Source organism: Mytilus trossulus, chromosome 3 (genome assembly GCF_036588685.1).
Source record: "Mytilus trossulus isolate FHL-02 chromosome 3, PNRI_Mtr1.1.1.hap1, whole genome shotgun sequence".
NCBI classification, from domain to species: Eukaryota; Metazoa; Mollusca; class Bivalvia; order Mytilida; family Mytilidae; genus Mytilus; species Mytilus trossulus.
Window position 1 is genome coordinate 57,692,284 of NC_086375.1, and position 22,342 is coordinate 57,714,625.

The following is a 22,342-nucleotide window of genomic DNA, read 5'->3' on the forward strand; positions in this document are numbered from 1 at the left end:
CAAAACTTCGATCAGACGTGACATTTGGACAATAATTCTTATTTCTAGCGTAAATCCTCCATCATTGATAGAGAGTGCCAACATGTAGAATGATTTAAGCATTTCGGTTAAAGCTAATGGAAAATAAAATTGGAACGCTGTTAAATCGTTGTCGTCAACCTCTTGAGACGAATGTTTTATTTAATTACGTGTTCCTTGCTTCAGAGTTTGTGAATAGTCCCATCCTGAAATATTTAAAAAAAAAACCCGTTTTTGGATAAACTGAAATTTAAAAAATGAAAACGTAATTTACAACTTTATTACTTATACTGAGAAATTAAAATGCTTTGATATGATTCATTTATACAGGTATAAGAGTTGTGTAACACAGTTTAAATTGTGTAACTATGCCTCTGCTGGTGGACTATTAGTCTCCAAGGGTATCACCAGCCCAGTAGCCAGTACTTCGGTACTGGCAAGACAATACGGATTTTTTTTGTGTTATTAAAATTTGCTGTTACAAATTATTAGAAATGATTATAAATTAAGGAATGTATCTCCCTCATGCAAAGCTCTGATTCCTTTCACGGATTGGGCTAAACTTTTTGGACCTTTTGGATTATAGCTCTACATCTTTTATATAAGCTTTGTATTTCAAATATTTTGGCCACGAGCATCACTGAAGAGACATGTATTGTCGAAATGCTCATCTGGTGCAAGAGAATTGGTACCGTTAATTTTATTAAACATAAAGACCATCTTAACACATAGAACTAGATTGAAGTTAGATCAGGTGATCAGATGTACACCATTGTCACTTTTCACTAGCAGTATGTTATTTTGTTCCAACAACAGTCACATATGATTAAGAATTATAGAGGTGGTGTACTGGAATCATAAAAGAGACAACACAACAACAAAAAAACAAAATAAATTAAACAGACGACGTCATGGATAAAAAACATAAAACATCCAGGCAAATAGTTTACAAAGCACTAAACACAGGAATGCTTAAAGATTGAGAAAAACAAGAATTTTTGTTTCTTGATAAGAGACTTCGGGAAAAGGAGCAACATGTTTTAAAACGGACCATCGAATTTTGAATTGTTTTGTTTTTAGATCCCCCGTCCATTTGAGCACGCTCAACGAGTACTCGTGATTGCTTTACATGTATAATGTTCTGTTTGTGAAGATAAGTTTCATTTATGTGTACCAACTGTCGAATATTGACATCATAATCGTTAAACTGCCAACTTTTATATTAAACTACTATTTTTTTATTTTCAAAATAATGCTTGATTGTGCACTTTAACAACACTTTTACATATGAATAAAATTTGCAAAAAGGGTTTGTTCGCACGTAAATATCAATTCACACCACCACTCTTTGTCACGGCCAGTGTCAAGTCATACTATTTGAACCATAGGTTGCTCGTTAAGGTGTTCTTTGGTTTTTGTCCTTCCCCTTAATAATTGTGTTGTTGATGGTAAGTGTGGTCAGCTGTACTGTCCAATAATTTATTATAACATATTTAGAGAAATAAATTCCGAATTAATTCGTAATACAAAAGTGCGTGGCCGTATGCAATTTAAGATTCACAAGGGTCGTTTCTATATAGCGTGTTATGTTATATTTCTGTTTTTATTTCAAATCTCCTGATATTCGTATCATGTTTGTTTTATGACGGCCATATAATTGATATTTAGCGAATATAAATTCATGAACATTTTTAAATATTTAACTTCACATACATTTCTGAACAAATTGTTATATATGTGATAAAGGTTGCTGAACTGGATAGCAATCATACTAAATTTGAATGGAACGGACATTAATTCCAAATATACATTTATATTGTCTTGCCAGACTAATATATCAACCATTGTTTAATAAATCTTAAATAAAGGATTTTAAAATTCTAGGACTACAGGACAATTATACTTAACACTGGTTAGCAGATTGAATTCATCTGATTTGAACATTTATAATCGACTGCTTGTCGCATACATATCAATAAGATTAAACTAGTTGCCTAGATTCCAGGAATAGTGTTATAAAGTGCTTGTAAAATTATTTTTCATACGTAAAATTGCAATACATACGATAGCAATTCTTTACCTGAAAATCCTTTAAAATAATAAGCAGAATCACTACACAACTGATATGGATGACAAACTCTGCATTTTCTCGAAGATGTCTGATGATTATCTATTTCTTATTGTGTTTTTCGTCTTGGGAATTGCATAAAAGCTTTTTGAATGAATAATTTTATCATGAAAAGGAGGTACATTAAGCAGTATGGGTGTTTGTAACCATTACAATGTGCAAGACTCTATGCATCAAAATTTTGAGAACTTACTCTTTGATGCATAGAGTCTTGCACATTGTAATGGTTACAAACACCCATACTGTACATCCATACAAATATTTTGGACTCCCTATTTCTGGACGCCTTAATGGTTATTTTTTTGTTTCGTTATCTTTATAATTAAATTCCTCCGTTCTGATTATCTACCGTGTATATTAAAATCTCTCTTGATGCTTACAGACTGGCAGAAAAAAGAACAATTTGTCTCTACTAATGTTATGAACTTTCTTTAAATGTCGAGGATCGCTTTTCAGTTTTATGGAAGTAAATCTAATTCTTCAGTCAGCAATTCGTTTGAATTCCTTGAAAATAATACGATCTCTTTTACACATAAAAAACAGAGAACATATTGCATGAACTCAAAGCAAGTGGGAATTTAGTTTATGTACATGCTTATAGAATAAATGAAATCATCCTAGATACCAGGATTCAAATTTGTATGACATGCGTGTTTTTGTCTACAAAAGACTCATCAGAGAGCACTTCATCCTTGTTTAAAATGCTACGATGACCTTCATATAGTAAGTGTTGGATATCATGTGCTGTTGTGATGCTTTCCTTTTCATAAATACGTATCTAATTAATTAAAAGAAATGCACATTTGATATAGGGCAGACATTTGTGAGAGGTTTTAAGCTAGCTATGAAACCAGGTTTAATCCATCATTTTTCACACAAAGACATACATTTTTGTACTTGTACAAAGGTATCCATTCATTTGATGTGTTTGAGTCTTTGATTTTGCCATTTAATAAGGGACTTTCCTTTTTAAATTTTCCTCGAAATTTAGTATTTTTGTGATTTTACCTTTTGCCATGCTGATCAAGAAATTCACATTGAAGGTCATCGTGCTAGAAGTAATTATACTTTAGTGCAAACCAGACCGAGCACTAAAATAGTACGGACATTTATCAAGCTGATCCATATATTTACAAATTAAACTAATACATCTAAAATATTGGCATGATTTTATTAATTTTTAACAATTACTTTGTGTTTTATAATCAAGGATTATATGGCACGAAATTAATGATAAGGAAGATTAAAAAAACCTTAACAATTATTTTTATAATTATCGGTTCTCAAAAAGTAAATTGGTTTTATTTTCAAGAAAATCAGGCTAAAAGCAACATGTGTCCAGATAAATGTTCGTGACAAAGGACCCAGGTGTACAAAACTTTTAAGATCATAGAGCTTTTCAACATAATTGAGGTTGATTTAATATTGAATGTCATGTAACAAACAATTATTACCTGTCGATAGAGTTTCTCTGACTTTATAGTCTAATTAGAGATTCGTTTTACAAAAAAAGAACGAGAAAACGAAGAAAAGAAAAAAAGGATCAGTTGGATAAACATATTGTACAGGCAGCTGTTCAATGTTGAGTACTGTAAGCTGACATTTTAGGGGTCGTTATGTTTTCCCAGTTTAATGGGATCATGTTTTATTGACATATATCCCACTTATTTTTTTCTTATAGATACATTATTTACTTCTAGATTGGTTCAAGCTACAGTTGTCCCTTTCAGTGTTAAAATCACTGTTGTCTCTACCTTTCTTTTTTCTTTTTTTAAAGTTACAGATGTATCTATCTTTACTCAATCCACATATGTGTCTTTTCTATGGAACCATGACTTTTCTTTCATTTTTCAAGCTACAACTATCTTTTTTTCATTGTAGAAGCTACACATATCTCTTACATTGTGTCAGCCATATATATGTCTCTTTCATTATTTAAAACCACTACTGTATCTTTGTGTGTTATAACCGCAGCTATATTTTCCATTGTTAACGCCATGCACAGATTGAAACCACAGCTGTATGTTTTATTGTTAAAGCTACAGTTGTCCATTTCAGTGTTAAAGCCACTGATGTCTCATTCTGTGTGCGCTTTAAAACCAGGTTTAATCCACCATTTTCTACATTTAAAAATGCCTTTACCAAGTCAGAAATATGACAGTTCTTGTCCATTCGTTTTTGATGTGTTTTGTCATTTGATTATGGACTCTCCCATTATATTTTCATCTGAGTTCAGTATTTTTGTATTTTTGTTTGTAAACACAGAAGCTGTATTTTTTATTATTAAAGACATGCACAGCTGTACTTTTCTGGGTTGAAACCACATCTGTATGTATCTGGGTTGAAACCATAGCTGTATTTTCAATTGTTTAAATCACAACTTTATTTTAATTGTTAAAGCTTCAGCTGTGTTATTTTTAGGGTTAAAATAATAGCTGTATTTTCCACTGTTAAATCATAGCTGTTTTTTTACTGCTAAAGCCACTACTATACTTTTATTTTAAGAAAAAGTGAAATCACCAAAATTCCGAATTCTGAGGAATATTCAAAACGGAGAGCCAATAGTCAAATGGCAAAATCCAAATCTGTTTTTTGATAAAATCCTCGACATATTTTCTTTCTTTTGTAAGGCTTTTCGTGTAAAGCTAAAGTTGTCTCTCATTTCTTAAATCCACATCTGGTTTTTCTTTCTTTGTTTAGCCACGACTGTCTTTAACCAAAAATATCCTAGTCTTGTGTAGACGAAACTCACGTCCGGTGTAAGTACAAAATTTAATCCAGGTATCTATGATGAGTTTATTTCTTTGAATAAATAAACAAGATCTGTCTCTTTCTAGGTTAAACCCACAACTTTTTCTTTTTTCGATTAAACCACAGCTTGCATTTTCACTATTAAACCACCTTTTTTTTTTTTTTATCTTTGTGTAAGATTTCGTTTTCTCTTACGTTGTTTAAGCCACAACTGTCTCTTTCCTTGGTAAAATCATTACAGACTTACAGTTATCATATTATACCAAGGAGTCATCTTTGACCCTTTTAATCATGTTTTTCGTCATTCATTTTAATATCTGAAAGACGAAAGACCCCTTGACAATTGAGAGAGAAATAATCACATATACAAAATATGCAACCAAGGATTAATTTTTATCTAAATCTTTACCCCCGTTTTAAATGGTTTGTGTGGATATTTTTCTAACAACAGACGGAACGTTTCAACCCTTTAAGAATAAATATACAAACGAGAAATGAATAAGCAATGTTCAGTGGTGCATTTGTAAAGTGAAATGTTAGAGTTGCTCCCCGTTGTTCATGACTGAAGTTGGGATATATTTTAGATTTGTATATATCTGCAGAAAAGAAAGTTACGTCCCCTATGGTTTCCTAAGAATCTTGAATTTTATTTATCGAAGCAGCTTATATTGCTCAATTTGTTTTCAACTAGAGAAGTTTAGACGAAGTAAGCATGATTGAAATTGTTAAAGCTTATCAAAACTCTACACTGCCATACCAAAAAGGCAGATCAAAACTATAATACATTGTTTTCTCTTACTACTTCATTCAGCATTTAGAATAGTAAAGTACCGGATAACAAAATTTCCTGAAGATTACGTAACAGCGAGAACATGATATCATTTCTTTAATGTACTATCAATCATCTAGAATATTTCGGTAATTGAGAATGGTTAATGCATTAACTATTATAAATTAACATGCTTACAATTGACTAATTGTATTTGGCTGTGTTTAATCTAATTATACTATAGGGTCATGATTATCTTATTTTGTGAGTTGCCGATTGTTGAAGTGTTGGGTATTTTAAAAGAATTATGGCAAACACGTTTATGACTGATGTTGTTGGTTAACATTCTTATTTTTATCATCGCGATAATGAGATAATCTTACAAAACAATACTTGTTTTGAGTTCGTTGATTTTACTCACTTCTAACTATATATTTTTTTGTATTTGTTAGTAATGAAGTCGCGTCAATCATTTTCATGAAAAAACTAGTTATATAATAATTACTTAATGGCATCTGAGTTTAATAATCAAAACTGTCAATTATATCTTGTACATGTAATATTACCGAACTTCAAAAACATGTAAAAATACTTTAATTTGTAAAACAATTCAACAGTGATTGAAGGTGGTGCCTACTTTTTCTTTGGTTGTCTCAAAGTAATTCAGCAGTGCTTATATTTTTTGTTTTGTTTTTCAATGCAACACATTATGCTCTTATTTCACAGAATTCCTTATATAGATAACACTAAGTCTTACAACATTGTTGTTAAGTCATATGTGCACATACAACTTAAGGTTATTTTTCTTGACTTGAAAATTTCGGAAAACAATATAAAAATCACGCCTACACTTTATTGCTCTCAAACAATATATACAGACTACGAAGTAAACAAATAGAAGTTATAACGCAATGTTTTTGAAAGAAATCAAATCGAATAATATAACCCTCAAAACATCCAGTAAAAGAAACATTCCTACAATTGCAAATATCGCATACAAGACTTAAACAAAACTTTTAAATACAGCCAACAGAAAAGGTCTGGTCTGCTAAGTGTGTCAACGACAATAAAGGGAGTTCACCTCACAATGAGGGATGAGGCATCTTTAAATGCTTCAAACAATTTTTCATTTATATTGATTAAGATTATGACACAATGTTGACTGCTGTATCCCTAGTTTTGACATTTTTACCTATTATGCCTGTTAGTTTTGTTGTCAATATATTGAATTTTATGCGACTGTCGAATAAAACATGAATATGACAGTTATTATCTATTCGTTTGATGTGTTTGAGCTTTTGATTCTGCCATTTGATGAGGGGCTTTCTGTTTTGGATTTTCCTCGGAGTGCAGCATTTTTGTGATTTTACTTTTTGGTAATATTACAACAAACTTCACTGTATTCTGTTGCATTTCCACAGACATAGACTATCAATTTAAACACAACCTATATATGTTATGGTCGTTACAATAACCTTTTCAGTAGCAAAACATAAAGTTTCTTTATGAATATGCAACGGAATGGTTAAACCATAACCGATGACATTGACGCTCAGTTTGGTAGTTGGGTTCGTCCATTCGTTTTATGGGTTTCGTCATTTTACCATTTGATTGGGGATTTTCCGTTTTGAATTTTCCGCGGAGTTCAGTATTTTAGTGATATTATTTTTTGTTACCCTGATTTGTCTTTACTTTGTAGATTTAGGAGATTTTAACATCGGTAAACTATAGCTTCGATAGTCTTAATAATTCCATCATAGTTTGCACTTGTGCCAAGTCAGATTATCCGAACCATGCATTGTTCGTTGATGTTCGTGTGTTTTCTATTTTCAGAGGAATCAGGTGGTTGCACTGCTTCATTTTTTTTCTAATTCCTTTTATCCTCTATATGTACTATTTTTTCAATTAATTTGTATTCCGATAGCTATCATAGAGGTGAAATAATTATCTGTATCCTTTTGTCCATATCTGTTGTACGATATAGTTATTTCACTAGTAATGTTGCAATAAAGCCAGGATTTATGTTTTGTGGAAATAAGGATCTATAGAAATAGGACATAGCAATTACGGATTCATATTACGTCTCAAATTGGAGAAAATAGGATAAAAGGAATATGGCGAAATGTGATTGAAGTTCATTAGATATGATATACACTGATGACAGATTTATTCAGCTTAGTTTATAAGTCTTGTACTGCAATCGACCAGTTTATCATACATCAGATATACCAGTTATCGCTAGACTATATATGTTTACATACTTGACTTTAAGTTGTTCTTCATCCTTGTGCATCTAAAAATTATCGGTAATGATTTTCTTTTTTAACACCTAAACTACAATTTTGTGAACCTTTTTGATCAAAAAGAAGATTTTAGAATAACAAGACACAAAATAAAAAAATTAAAAAAATATATTAAAAGATACTGATTTCGACTTACATTTGGCAGGAATTAATTAAAAACTGTTTGGTAACTCTCCGATTTCATTCCAACAAATTGCAGATACTTTCTATACATTTATAGCATATACTTATAATCACAGCTGTTGATTTTCCAATGATTTTTAAAGCTTTTTAATTCAGTGCTTAAAAGTGTTCCTCAAGTCATAATTACGAAACGCGGTTCGAACGCGATAAACTATTCTTGTATTAACGCTACACCGGAAAGCGTAAAAAGGAAGTCAGTTATGACAAATGATTTATAACGAGAAACAGGATGTTAGCAATATTTTGCCGATATTGAACTGAAGACTTCACTTCATATGATCCAAATTACACAGAAAAGCAATTATTTTTTTAAATATTTACAGGCAAATTGAATGCATTTTGTATGTTTATTTTTTATTTCAGCTTTTATATTTTTAAAGACGCTTAATTTACACTAAACAATTCTAAAAAATAATAAATAATAATGTTTTTTTTTAATGTTTATTTTTGAATGGGTTCACCAACAGGCTTCCGATCAATGTACTATCCTAGAAGTTTAACCTTATTTATGCAATGAAACAATCTTTGAGAAATAGAAGCAAGAGTACATCGGAGAGTATGTAATATTACTACGGGAACTTGAACAGAAGTTAAAAATATATTGGATAGTATATAATCTAATTTCCGTGTTATGTTTTAGTTTACAGCATAACGTTTCGGTAGAAACTTCTATCATTGAACTACATAACACTGAGAAGCAAACACGTCACCTTTGTACATTAAATACTGCATTTTTACCGCAGTATTTATAAACTGCTTGATATTAGAATGCACGCATTACAATTCTAAAGTAAATGCAGCATACTAAATAAAGGCAACAGTGGTATACCGCTGTTCTAAATATATAATTCGATTAAGATAAAAAAAAATCAAAAAAAAATCGGGTTACAAACAAATTTTTTTGGAACATATCAAATATAAGAGGAGAACTACGACACAGCAGAAACACAACAATGAAATGTAACACACAAAGAAACGAACTATAACATAACAATGAGCATTTTCCTGCCTTGGTACAGGATATTTTAAGAACAAAATGGTGGGTTGAACCTGGTTTTGCGGCTAACCAAACATGGCGCTTTTGTGGCAATGTTGAATATAACTTAGAATGGCAACATTACACGATAGGACTGCAGTACAAATAAATGCAAGAACAATGAGGGCAAAGAAATACACACAAAACATTACAATATGACATTTCGACATGTTGATAGTTATCAAAGGTACCAGGCATATAATTTAATACACACCATACGTGTGTTTCGTCTACATAAAAGAGGGACGAAAGATACCAAAGCGACAGTCAAACTCGTAAATCTAAAACAAACTGACAACGCCATTGCTAAAAATGAAAAAGACAAACACAAAAACAATAGTACACATGACACAACATAGAAAACTAAAGAATAAACAACACGAACCCCACCAAAAACTAGGGGTGATCTCAGGTGCTCCGGAAGGGTAAGCAGATCCTGCTCCACATGCGGCACCCGTCGTGTTGCTTATGTGATTACAAATCCGGTAAATAGACTCACCAGTGACGCTCCGATCAAAATAGAAGGGAAAGCCAAACAAATACTAAGTTGAAGATCATTGGTGACCCAAAATTCTAAAAAGTGATTCCAAATACGGCTGAGGTTATTTATGCCTGGAATAAGAAAATCCTTAGTATTAAGAATAATTCTTACTTTTGCAAACAGTTGATTTTTAAAAATGCTCCCCAATTTCGTACTTTATTTGCCTCTTCATTTTTTTTAACATCGTTGATGAGTCTTATGGAGACGAAACACGCGTCTGGTGTACACTATTTTACCCCTGGTATCTATTATAAGTTAACAAACTGTACTGTCGTATACATTTTAGAATTATCTCCCATATCTAGTTTAAGTAAGATAAAGAAGAAGATGACGAAACAAACAATGTTATCAAAAACACCTGATAAAAGAGTGCTTATTCATTTGAAACAATTGTAAAAGAATCAAGATAAAATGGAATTTGTTTAAACCTGGCTAATGAATGTATCGCTACAATGAAATTTTTCATGATGTTAATATTTTTGAGTTGAATATCAAGGGATCTTATTTTTTGTGCTGGGTATTTTGCACCGTAAGATTGTTACAGGTTCAGTTAAACAAAACTGGCAAGAAGCTTTAGTTCGCAAATACAACCCAGATGTATAATTGTTTAATTGTAGATTCTCTTGATAAAAAATACAGATTGTGGAATATTGTAGAAACTCATTCTCCATATGTAGATTCTTCTGGGATAATGTTTAATTGGAATAGTTCACAATAAGAAAATTGAATTCATATCGTAAAATATCAATAGCAAGTCAACAAATGAAAAATGTTTGGACAGGTGGGAAATGTGTTCACAGATGCAAATGAAACAAATAACCTATGCAATACGTTACACAGATAAATGCAATACGAATATAATTGTATTGCTTCACTTCAATTACAAATGCTTTACAAAATTTAGAATTCTTTCAGGATATTTCGGACCTTTTGATAACACATTTCGTAGGAAAGTGTTATTAACAATGTTGAGATCACCGGTAATAACGTGACCAGCCGGATTATATATCAATTGGGAACTAGCACAAGTGCAATCAGGAGGTTTAGACTTAAGTCGTCAATATTGAAATCCTACAAAACCTGTTTGTAATTGAAAATTTTAGTTGCAATAGGTTTGGTATAGATATAAGAAATGATTGGTACAGACTGGTCTTTAAAATAAGGAGGTATTTTCGATTGAACTAATTTATGATGAAAATATTGCTTTTCTTGTGCATTGTATAATAGTTGTTGCAGTGTCAGTTTTACAGTTTGTACAAAATACTCTTAATTTTGGATAAGGAATAGTTATATTATATGCGACCTGTTTTTTCTTCTCCAGATTATTTGAAACCCACCCTGATGTACAGGAAGTTTTTATGCCTTTCAAAGGGATGACAAAAGAAGACTTGCAATACAGCAATCAATTGAAAACACATGCTTTACGGGTGATGGGAACTGTCGATAAATGCCTTGCTAGAATCGATGACACGAAAAAAATTCAAGAAATGCTCCATGATTTAGGCTCTAGACACGTGATGTACAATGCCAAAGTAGACTACATTGATGTAAGTATCTTAAAATGAGGACTTATTTTAGTATTCTTGGAATATGCAATAAAGATATTGTTACGCTGGAAAAAAAGTATTTTTGGAATACTTGACATATATGAGTACATTTGAAATAAAAGAACAATACTACATCTTTTTCCATGCTGACGTTTTACAACTTTGTTCACAAAAATCAATCCACAAATCGAGATTTAAATACTTTATGTAAAATGTTGATTACTTGACAACATTGCCGATGATGTCCTACCTAGGCGTTTATATTCTTTCAAATTAGGAATAAAAGTACCGATTTCCAAGATAAATTAAAAAAAGGGGGAGTCTATAAAACATGACACGACCGAAAACTCGACTGAATCAACCGTCAGAACGAATGGAACATATATGTCACATTTCGGACATGGTACTGACGCACGATTCTTTGTCAGATTTAATAATGATATAATCATTGGTCCAAGTACTTAAACATCTTTTAATGATTTAACATACAAAAATTAAAAACGAAAGTAAGAAAGCAATGAATGAGGTTGTTAAATTTGATATATGCGTTTTTGTGTTTCTTTGTTAAATATTAATTTGTTTTTATTGTGATGAAGATTAGCACAATTTTGACTTTTTTACCAATATTGTCTATTTGTTTTGATCATACATTATTGTCAATATAAGAGAATTTTATGCGACTGTTATACAAAACAGGGACGAAAGGTACTAGAGGGACAGTCAAACTAATAAATCGAAAATAAACTGACAACGCCATGGCTAAAAATGAAAAAAAAATTCACAAACAGACAATCAATATAACACATGACACAACATAGAAAACCAAAAAATAAACAACACAAACCCCACCAAAAACTAGGGGTGATCTCAGGTGCTCCGGAAGGGTAAGCATATCCTGCTCCACATGTGGCACCCGTCGTGTTGCTTATGTTATAACACAAGTGATACAAGTGAGAGGTTGAGCGCTTTGAAATCTAGTTTAATCCACCATTTTTGACATAAGAAAATACCTGTAACAAGTCAGTTATATGACAGTTGTTGTCCATTCGTTTGATGTGTTTTGTCGTTTGATTTTCCCATTTGATTAGAGACTTTCTGTTTTGAATTATCACCGGAATTCAGGTATTTTTTGTATTTTTACTTCATGCTGACACAAAACGACATTAAATTGAACATTTTAAATCATCAGAGCGAAAGATAGCACAAATAGCAACAACAAAACTAGCACATTCACAAAAGAGACTATGTACATATCTTAGAGTACTCGCAACTACTGAAGATTTGTTCAAATTTAAAGACAACACAAAAAGATCAAGTATCTAAAACTTAAAAATCGCACAATATACATCAAACATCCAATGGATTTATTGAATGTGTAACAAAAGTAAACATACGCTACACTTACCCATCAAAACATGTATAAATACTTGCATTTTCGTTCGAACTCGACTTGGCGTATGTATACAACCAGTTCTACCTAAGGAATAGATTACCTCAGCTGTATTTGGTAAAACTTTTAGGAATTTTTGGTCTTCAATACTCCTCACCTTTGAACATCATTTGGCCAATCAACTTTTTTTTCGAGCGTCACCGATGAGTCATTTGCAGACAAAAACCGCGTAAGGCACACATTCAAATTTTCAATTCTTGTATCACTGATAATCCAGAGTAACCAAATTTATACGTCCTTACAGTCTTGGGTTAACAGTCTAGGTTAAATCTACTTATATCAATAGCAAAATCGTCCGTGTTAATTCGAGTAGAAGTACATGTTTTTGTCTTAAGGCAGGAAGACGTTTTAACAGGTTCTGAAAACTCCAGTTCAGGTTATTATGTTTCAAATACCGAAAAAATATTTATCAAATCTCAATTGACGATTGCATCCATTAAAATTAATCAGTACTGTTATCCTATTTTTATGGTAGTTAAGCATTTAAAATTTAAACATTGAAATAATATGAAAAGATAAACAATGATTGCACACATTTGTTGGCAATAATTGCGACCGTCACCAGTGGAATTGACAGCCGATATCATGCAATACAACTTGGCATTACACATCCTTTAAATGCATTAGATTTCTTTTTTGATAATTAGTATATTTTAATAGTTCACATAATCATTATAATATTTACTACTGAAAATTATTATTTTTCAGTTGATAGGCCCGCAGTTTATATGGGCAATACAACCAGCTTTGAAAGAACAATGGAATCGAGAAGTTGAAGAGGCGTGGTCAGATTTGTTCAAATTGATATCGCAGCTTATGAAAACAGCAATGACATTTTAGAAGTTGTATCTTATATTTTATTTACAAAGACGTTCCGAAAAATTTCAATGCGTTAGTGTACTTGACATAATCAGTTATATTGTTAAAAACACACATTCAAATTTAATACAAGGTACGGAAATTGACAATCATTCCCACTTGACTTAATACCGTCAATAAACAATCAGTTTTAATTTTGACGTCAATGTGTCATGTACCAACAGCCCACAATTGGATAACTTTAACATTTCCTGAAAGGACAGACGAATTTAGAATGCATTAAAGATATTAATCTGGTTAACGTAGCATACACTCTATCAATAAAAGATACATGGCTTAATGATTATAAAATGTTATCAACAACTTGAATGTTTATAATACAAAGATAATTAAAGTCGACGTTAATTATCTATGAAATCTGCTGAAGAAATATGACTGATCATGATTAATATTTAATACAGTGAACAACTCACTACAAAATCATTCATACTCAATATCAAAATGTACCTCTATAATACGAGTTTGTGTTTAAGTATTTTGTTCGTACACATTTTACTATTAAAAAAAATCTTTTGCATGAGCTCAATTGTATATTGGTTTGAATTTGCCATGGTTATTACTTAGCCGCCATTGTCTTTCGTATTTTTATATTAAGGAAACTTTGATGAGGGCATTATTATTCATAAAGTACCCGTGGAAATGATATTAGCATTATTCTGAGCATGTTGTCGACAAAGTGAGCGATTCCTGCTTTACATGCATCATCCGACTTTTTTTACTAGAGATGTGATCAGTGATCATAGATTACCCCACCCACAGTAATTTAGAGATCATGATTCTCTTGTGCTTCTAAACATTCCAATTAAATTTCAATTAATTAATAGGATTGTCCATTTACTATCCGGAAAACCATCAATCAAGTACTATTACTTTTTAATGGTAAAATAAAAAAAAGACAAACACAAATGCATCATTCATATTCCATATTATTTTTTCCAACAATCAAACGCACAACTCTGGAATGAAATACCAACGACTGAACATTAACGTAATGTGTGTAAAGAGGTCAAAAATTCTAAATTGCAGACAAGTCTTCATCTTTTATTTAGAAACCACATAATTTAAAATATTTTCCAATCAGGTGTTCATTTGGAACAGTAAAATGAATATGCTTACAATAAACTTAATTGGGTGTTGTTTAATTTTTTTTTCAAAAACATCCAACCAAATTCATAATCTCCATTCAAGAGCTGAAAACCAAAACATATAAAAATTTTCAACAAAAAGTGCCTGAAACCTACAACAGTAACATTAAATACGAAGAAAAAACATTCAATTAATTTAGATTTTCAATCATTTTCCAAAATTGGTTCTAAGGTTTTACCCTGAAAACTTTTTTGAACAGCAAAAGTCCATGAAAACATTTAATACGAAAAATTTAAATCCACTTGATAAATGATTTTTTTCCAATAACAAAAGTACCATTTTGGAACGGTAAAAGTGTAAAAAAATAAAAAAGAAACTTGATTTGTCTTTGGTGGTGAAAATGTTTTCTTAGACGCTCAAACATATATTTAAAAAAGGTTATTCATAAACGAAAAAAAAAAAAAAAAAAAATTATTATGAAAGTATCACAACTTCTTTATGTTAGTAGAAGTCAGAACAACGAACATTAAACCTATTATGTCTTTAGTGGTCCAAAACATGCCATTAAAAGTCATATCAAATTCAGAAAGTGGTTCCCCAAATATCAATCTTATTTGAAAACCAAAATATTTGGAAACCTAAAAATAAAATTTTCCCCCAATAACCAAGTATCGTTACTCTAGAACAATAAAAGAGAAAACGAAAAAACTTGTAATTGTACTCTGTTAAGTGGTAAACATCGCTTTCCTAAAAAATCAACCGATTTCAAAAAGCAGTTCTATCTATATCATCTGGAAACCTAATGTGTGACTGGCGAATATCATATACATTCCGACTATGTCCCGACAAGAGGCGAAATAAAATGTCAAAATAGTGAAGGTTATGATTAGAAAATTCACAGATGAAAAGATTATTGTTTTACTTAAGATCTCGCAAAAAACATCTCTCGTAAATAAACACATTATATCAATTAACTTATTCGAGATAGCGACCGTAAAACTTGCGTAGCTTCCTTCTTCCGCATGACGTATTCTGATATAAGAATGTATGACGGAATGATTAACGTCAGAAGGGTGAATTAAGAAATGGTTGTCAGATATATTGAGGATTCTTTTATACTGTAAAATGTTACATTTCTTTGCTAGTAGCTATGTTTTTGTTCCCTTATTAGAGTTTCAAAAATAAAGTAAACCCGCAACATGTTCATATACTGTAACTGATGTACAGCCTCATCAGTGCTTGTTTTTGTTATGTCGTTTTACTCAAGCGCAAGGAAGACTAGAGTAGTCTTTTACGATTTTATTTTCTTTGCGTACCTAGTTATATCCAGCAAATGCTGATGTTGAACACCAAGTAAATGAGGCTTATAAGTACATTTTGAATGTTTTGGAAGAAGATTATAAACGAGAAAAGCAATTGAAATCGTATGTGATATGTCACAGTTGACTTTGAATGAGAATTAATTTTCAGTTAAACAATATTACCGAGTAGATGAGGAGTAACATTTACACGCTCAATATGTGCAACATAGTGGTCATCCCGTTGGTAACTCAACTGTGCGATTTATTTTATTATTGTATGCGTGCATTAAAGACTTATAAACGCGCATGTTTGTGTGAATGCACCACCCAAAAGGTGCCTGTTCATTTCAGGATATCTGGGTCATTTGTTTTACGTCGATATCTGTCCTTGAAGGTCTATTTTCACAAAGGTTTCGATTGTTCTTTACTGCTGTGGTCCGTTGTACTCTTTTATGTTTTTTTAGTTAATCATATTTTCCATTTATGCATTTCACTGACGCAAGCATGTTGACATATGTGAATTTTAGTAAGAATAATGGAAAGCCAGCTGTTAGGTTAATTCTACACATGTATTCGATGTAAGATACAGATAACTGTTAAAGTTTTAACAACTTCAACAATGATGTTTCATTCCCGTAACATCTTTTGACAACCGCTGCCATCTTTTTACAGAAATCTTAGTGTAAACAATTATCCATGCTGAAATTCAAGACACTTAACTTCCGTAAGTTGACAACCAGATGTATTATAGTTTTATGTATTATTTGGTTGCATAATGATTGAGGTTTCCTCTGAATCACCCTTCATTCATACTTTGCATATGTAACTGATATATAACATAGCGTTTAGCTGGTTGATACAGGTCCCTTATTGGCGCAAAAAAAAAACCATAAAGAAACTGATGTTCAAATTTGATTTTAAAAAAAGGTCAAAATGAAAAATAACTTGAAAAATTCATAAAAAAAACAAAAGACCAAACGATATGTAACAGTGGTCACAACATAGAAGACTAAAGACTCAGCAAAAAAGAAAACCACATACCCCACAAAAAATCAAGTAGATTATCCTTATGCGCTTGCGGAATCAATCTTGTTGCTATTCCAAGCACTAGTCTGGTGATAAGTCTAATTAACTACGTCAAATATGGAAAGAGAGGGCAGGATTTTATTACCGACAATTGGAACAGATCCATCGTCATCTACGAATGAAATATTCTATAACTGACAACCAATTCGTGAAGAAAATTTACGAAGAAATGGTTTCAACTTCACCGCTTATAATTCTTTGTTTGATAACTTCCTGGTAAGAGGCGACCATCAATTCTGGAAATCCTGATAGAGAATACAAATACTTCTTCAATGCGTGAACTTTACTCCTTATACATGCGCGGCTAGAATATAGAAATGAAACGTTCATAATTAGGAAATAAAAAGCATCTCTCTTGTTTTCAACTGACCATCAATGTCAATTTCTATATACGATGTATAAGTTAAGATATGGGGCAAATTAAGCTGTATCCGTTGTATCTTTCATCCAAAGTTCAATGGGTCAGATTCACAAAACTTTAAAAATCTAGTGAGATGACATCATTTGTATAACAGAAAACAAAGTTAAAGAATAATGCAAGCTTCTTTTCTTTCGTGATTAGAAGCTCATGTATAAAGTCAGCCTCAAGTGAATAAAAGAATAAGTGGACAAGGAGAGAAGACACATTGGTTTCCATTAAATGCTGATTATCTGAGACAAGATACTTGTATCTATGTTGGCTATTGTTTTAGATGAAACAACACACACTAGTTGGAGCCTTTGGATAACACATATAGCAGAAACTTGTGATTGACAATGTATGTGTCATTTACAATGTATACTAAGTACTATGTTACCAGCTATAAAGAAAACAGTCGAAATAATATATGGATGGATAACTAGCACATGTGCAATCACGAGGTTTAAACTTGAAGTTGTCAATATTGTCGAAATTAAATTTACTAAGCCATGGCTAACAAAAATGAACAGCAGACAACTAAAGGTACACAAAACACAACACAGAAAACTAAAAACTGCAACACGTGATAACTCGTAATTTCGAATACTAAGCACAAAGAAAAGTAAGACACCGTTAACAGGGAATTGCAAAGCGATGACGTTTCAAACAAGTTTCAGACACGTTGTCATTTACAATTGGTTATACGAAATCTGTAGATAATAGGGGCGATATACCATAATCTTGAAAACATAAAATGAAAACACTTCTTAAATATACTAATGGATTTTGTCGCGGAATATGACAAACAGTGGCCAAAATGTGGAAGAGAGAAAACCCTTTCCAGATGATTAGTGCTGTAAATTGCATAATTCCATGACAAATAAATTGCCACAGTAGACAAAAGACTGTCGTTTTGTTTGTGAAATCACACTATTTACATAAACTGCTTGATGTAAGAATATGGGTATAAATAATTCACATTGAAACCAAAAGAATTCTACAACGACATTTAACAATGATCAAATATGACATAATCATTGACAAATTGTATGTTCGTTTTAAAGTTCAACCAACGATGAAATATTGAATCCTGTTTTTCTTTAAAGGATGATAAACTTAAAAAGTAGAATAACAAAAATACCGAATTCCAAGGAAGATACAAAAATGATTTATGTACAAGTATTTAAAAAAAAAGGTGAAATGACACCTTCAACTGTAATAAACTTCAACCAGTTGGAAATAAAAATGCTACATTGATATTGAGAGGTGAAAAGGGTACGACAGATGACAGAATCCTCTGTTCAAATCAAATTTGAGAAAGACTTGTCAATAGTAATTTAATTCTCATGAATAGTAAATTGTAAAAGTACTTTGCAATTCATAACCGATCTGTCATTCAACAAGAATCAGTTATATACATTATAACAATACTAGATTTCCAAAAAAAAAAACCATTTATAAAACATAACAATGTGCTAAGCTGTAATAGGTGTAAATTACAATCCTCTATTAACCATATATATCTTATATATTATATATATAGAAAGAATTAAAGCTGAACGTGTTGTAGCACTAACATTAAAGGTATTTCTGTTTTCCTGTAACTTAAAATAGTACATACATGTAATTGTAACCATGGTGATACAAAGATAAACTAATAGAAAAAAATATGTTGTAATTCAACCAGTTCAAAATACTATCACTATAAGTGTTTTATATTATTCAATCATATCAGATGCAACTGGACCATAAAATAGGAACACTAAATCATTTTTTTTCTATAAAATGGAGTAGTCAGACCATTGATGTCCAAAAATCAGAACAACACATCGTACTGTCGTAAGTTAAACATTTACTTATTCACTTATTTCAATATATGTGTTTTGACCCCAAAAAAACCCACATAGTAGTAATCAAAACAAAATGATGTCTTTATATTCAAAAATATTTACTTGATATAGAAAAGTATAGAACTTCTAACCACAATATAAGAAAACCGATTTTCTTCTACATTGAAAACTTATTTTCAAGATATTTGCTTGACCTCAAATACAACATTCCTGAGGGGTTCATTTTGAATTCAGCATTCCTGATGAAGGTAAATAAAAAAAGGACTTTGGACGCTTGACAACAAAATCATGTTGTTTTCAGTTTTGACTGACAAATAGTAATGTGGTCATCTATGACTCTTCGTTGTTATAGTAAGACCTTCGTCACAGTTCGACTAGTATTACCAAAGTTTATAGGGTATTCATACGATCGGAATGTGATGTTATAAATATCTGTGTAATACTCGGAGAGAACCGCATTCCACCGAGATTAAAGAACCATTGAAACGGTAATTTGAGGCATTGAAAGGTGGCCTATTTGTAAAATGTCGTAACATATTGAAAATATCCTCTGTTATAGTGGCTACTTTCGCAATGCTGAATCTACTTATTGATGGATGTTTTTATTGGTCACTGTTATAAATATGTATGTAAATAAAATTAAACGTCATATATATGTAGATAAATATAAACAAACACAATCAATCAATAACAAAATATCTATACCAATTACAAATCATGTCTATCTATAGAGAGACTTGGTTTATACGGCAAGACGCGTTAGCTTAACAACAAACAATAATTCCAAAAAGGCATATAAAGAGGTCAACATATGTATTTATTAGTATGTCATTCTCTAAACAGCACTAAATTTAGACTACAATAATCATAATAAAAGACAACCACCAGCGAGGTTCTTGGTGGAGTCATTCGATTCATTTTGGACAAACAAACATCCCTATTTTAATCTTGATCAGAAAAATAACCACACGGTGTTCGAATCAAAAATACAATGACAAATGAAATACTTATACATGACATTATTTTTCAAATATTTTGTGTTACCAAAAGTATCTAATGGTCTGCTAATAACGAAAAATGACATTCTCCCTTTATTTCGGCCGCCGTGTTTTTATATAAATTTCTCACAACACCATGATGTTAGAATGAGAGTTTACTCCGTTGCATTTAAATAATTATGATCAGTCTTAGAATTATTTTAGTGTTATATCCAACATTGCCATGAGAAAGTGCGAGTCGTTTTTGTTTTTTTGTTGCACTTCAGTGTTTCTGATGTTTCGTTGTTTTCTCTTATAATTTGAGTGTAACCTCAGTTTTAGTTTGTAACCCAGATTTGTTTTCTTTCAATCGATTTATGACTTTCGAACAGCAGTATACTACTGCCTTCATTTAGACCGCTCTTATCTAGCCTAATAACAATTAAAAAAAGATCATAGTGAACATAGTCTGTCTAGTTTATTTGAAAGCATTAAATGTTGTAAAATTATGTTTGTTTGATCCATATGTCATAGTTTCTGTATGTTTTCGTTCCCTTTTTCAAAAAGAATAATTCAAATGAAAAAACATAATAATGCGTCTACTTTCATAATCCTTCTTTCATTACATGAGGACGAGAAAATCAACAATCGATAATTAAAAGTTTTTTTGAGAAAATGTTACAATGCTTTTTGATTTTAAATAAACGTAATATATCACAGCTAATGCTTAGGCAATCTGTAAGTCCACATGTCGTATTAGTAAAAAGTTATAATAATACGTGTATATAGATATAACGTTGAAAAATCAATTTGATATTATCTAACATTATCCTATTCTAAACTTCATTTATAGGTATTTATTCAGTCTGTGTTTTATTCTTACTTAATATCTTATTGCTTTCCGATGACCTGTTGTTTTAAAAGTTTTTGTCCATAAGTTTTGACGGATACCATATCTCCTTAATTCTATATCAACTAATGAGGTTAACAAAAATTATTAAAGAGGTCAAAGGATTTGTTTGTGTATAGCCCTAGGCCTGGTGCAATATGAATTTTGCCATTTATTCATAAATATGATACACATTTGAAGTATATATATGACGGTACCGTAGATTTTCATTCTCAAGAACACTTACACTGTAAACTAACCTTTATGGAAGGCAAACTATGCGGATACGCGATACTGCACGTAAAATTAGACATGTTGATGACATATTTAAAGAAATAACACAATCAGTTTCTACACATTGCTCACAACAATGTGTGAAATATTTTGATCCTGTGAAGATGTATTTAATTTCAAAAGCCACATAACTGTATAGACGGTGTTAACTATTATAATTTCAGACGTGATGGCACGCATACAGAATCCCTAGTTTATACCATCTTGAAAAAACATGTCAGTTAATTTTATGTGTGAAGACAATTAAGTTTTTAAACAAAAAATTTGAAACAAATAACCCAAATGTTTTGCTACATTTACAAATTTAATGATTTCTGACATTTACACATGAAGGCAGTCACGCTTTCTGTTCGCTTGCTTGTTTTGTTCTTAATCAAGTATTTCTTAGAAATAAATGAATCAACAGGACTATTGGCATCAACCAGTATCTTGAGACAGTAATTTGTGCAGAAAGTATTGTTTTAAGATGTTCGCAACTCACTTTTTTGACGTCTTGTCAGATACTTGGAATCCTCTATTTTATCCATGCAGTGCAAATAACAAATGTTCCTGCTAATCTCTACTTTTCTTTACATAATTTTATAACATATAAAAAAAATTATATAATCCTAACTACTTTGTCATAGTTTTTGAAAAAAAAAAAGAAGTTATATATTTGAAAAAAACTAGAGAAAATCAGTTTCGGCTAAATTTTCAATGGCTCTCGAAAACAAGAACAAGGATCCTTTATTTAATCAAATAGTAAATTTCTTTATTCAAAGATTATCAACTAATAAAAGTCTTTTAAAAAGGTTATCATTTGAAACAAAGTAGCCAACATCCTTAATTCGAAGAGTTCCATCGTCAGAATAACT

At 31.2% G+C, this 22,342-nt stretch overlaps 1 protein-coding gene across 1 annotated transcript in view; it reads left to right on the forward strand.

Moving 5' to 3' along the window:
• LOC134709583 (uncharacterized) overlaps positions 1–14,125 on the forward strand; it is a 41,106-nt gene extending 26,981 nt beyond the window's left edge. Inside the window, exons 2-3 of the mRNA XM_063569746.1 lie at positions 11,051–11,276; positions 13,435–14,125. Of these exons, the coding sequence (XP_063425816.1) occupies positions 11,051–11,276; positions 13,435–13,566 (358 nt within the window). The 3' untranslated portion in view covers positions 13,567–14,125. The remainder of the gene's footprint in view (positions 1–11,050; positions 11,277–13,434) is intronic.
• The last annotated feature ends 8,217 nt before the right edge of the window (positions 14,126–22,342 follow it).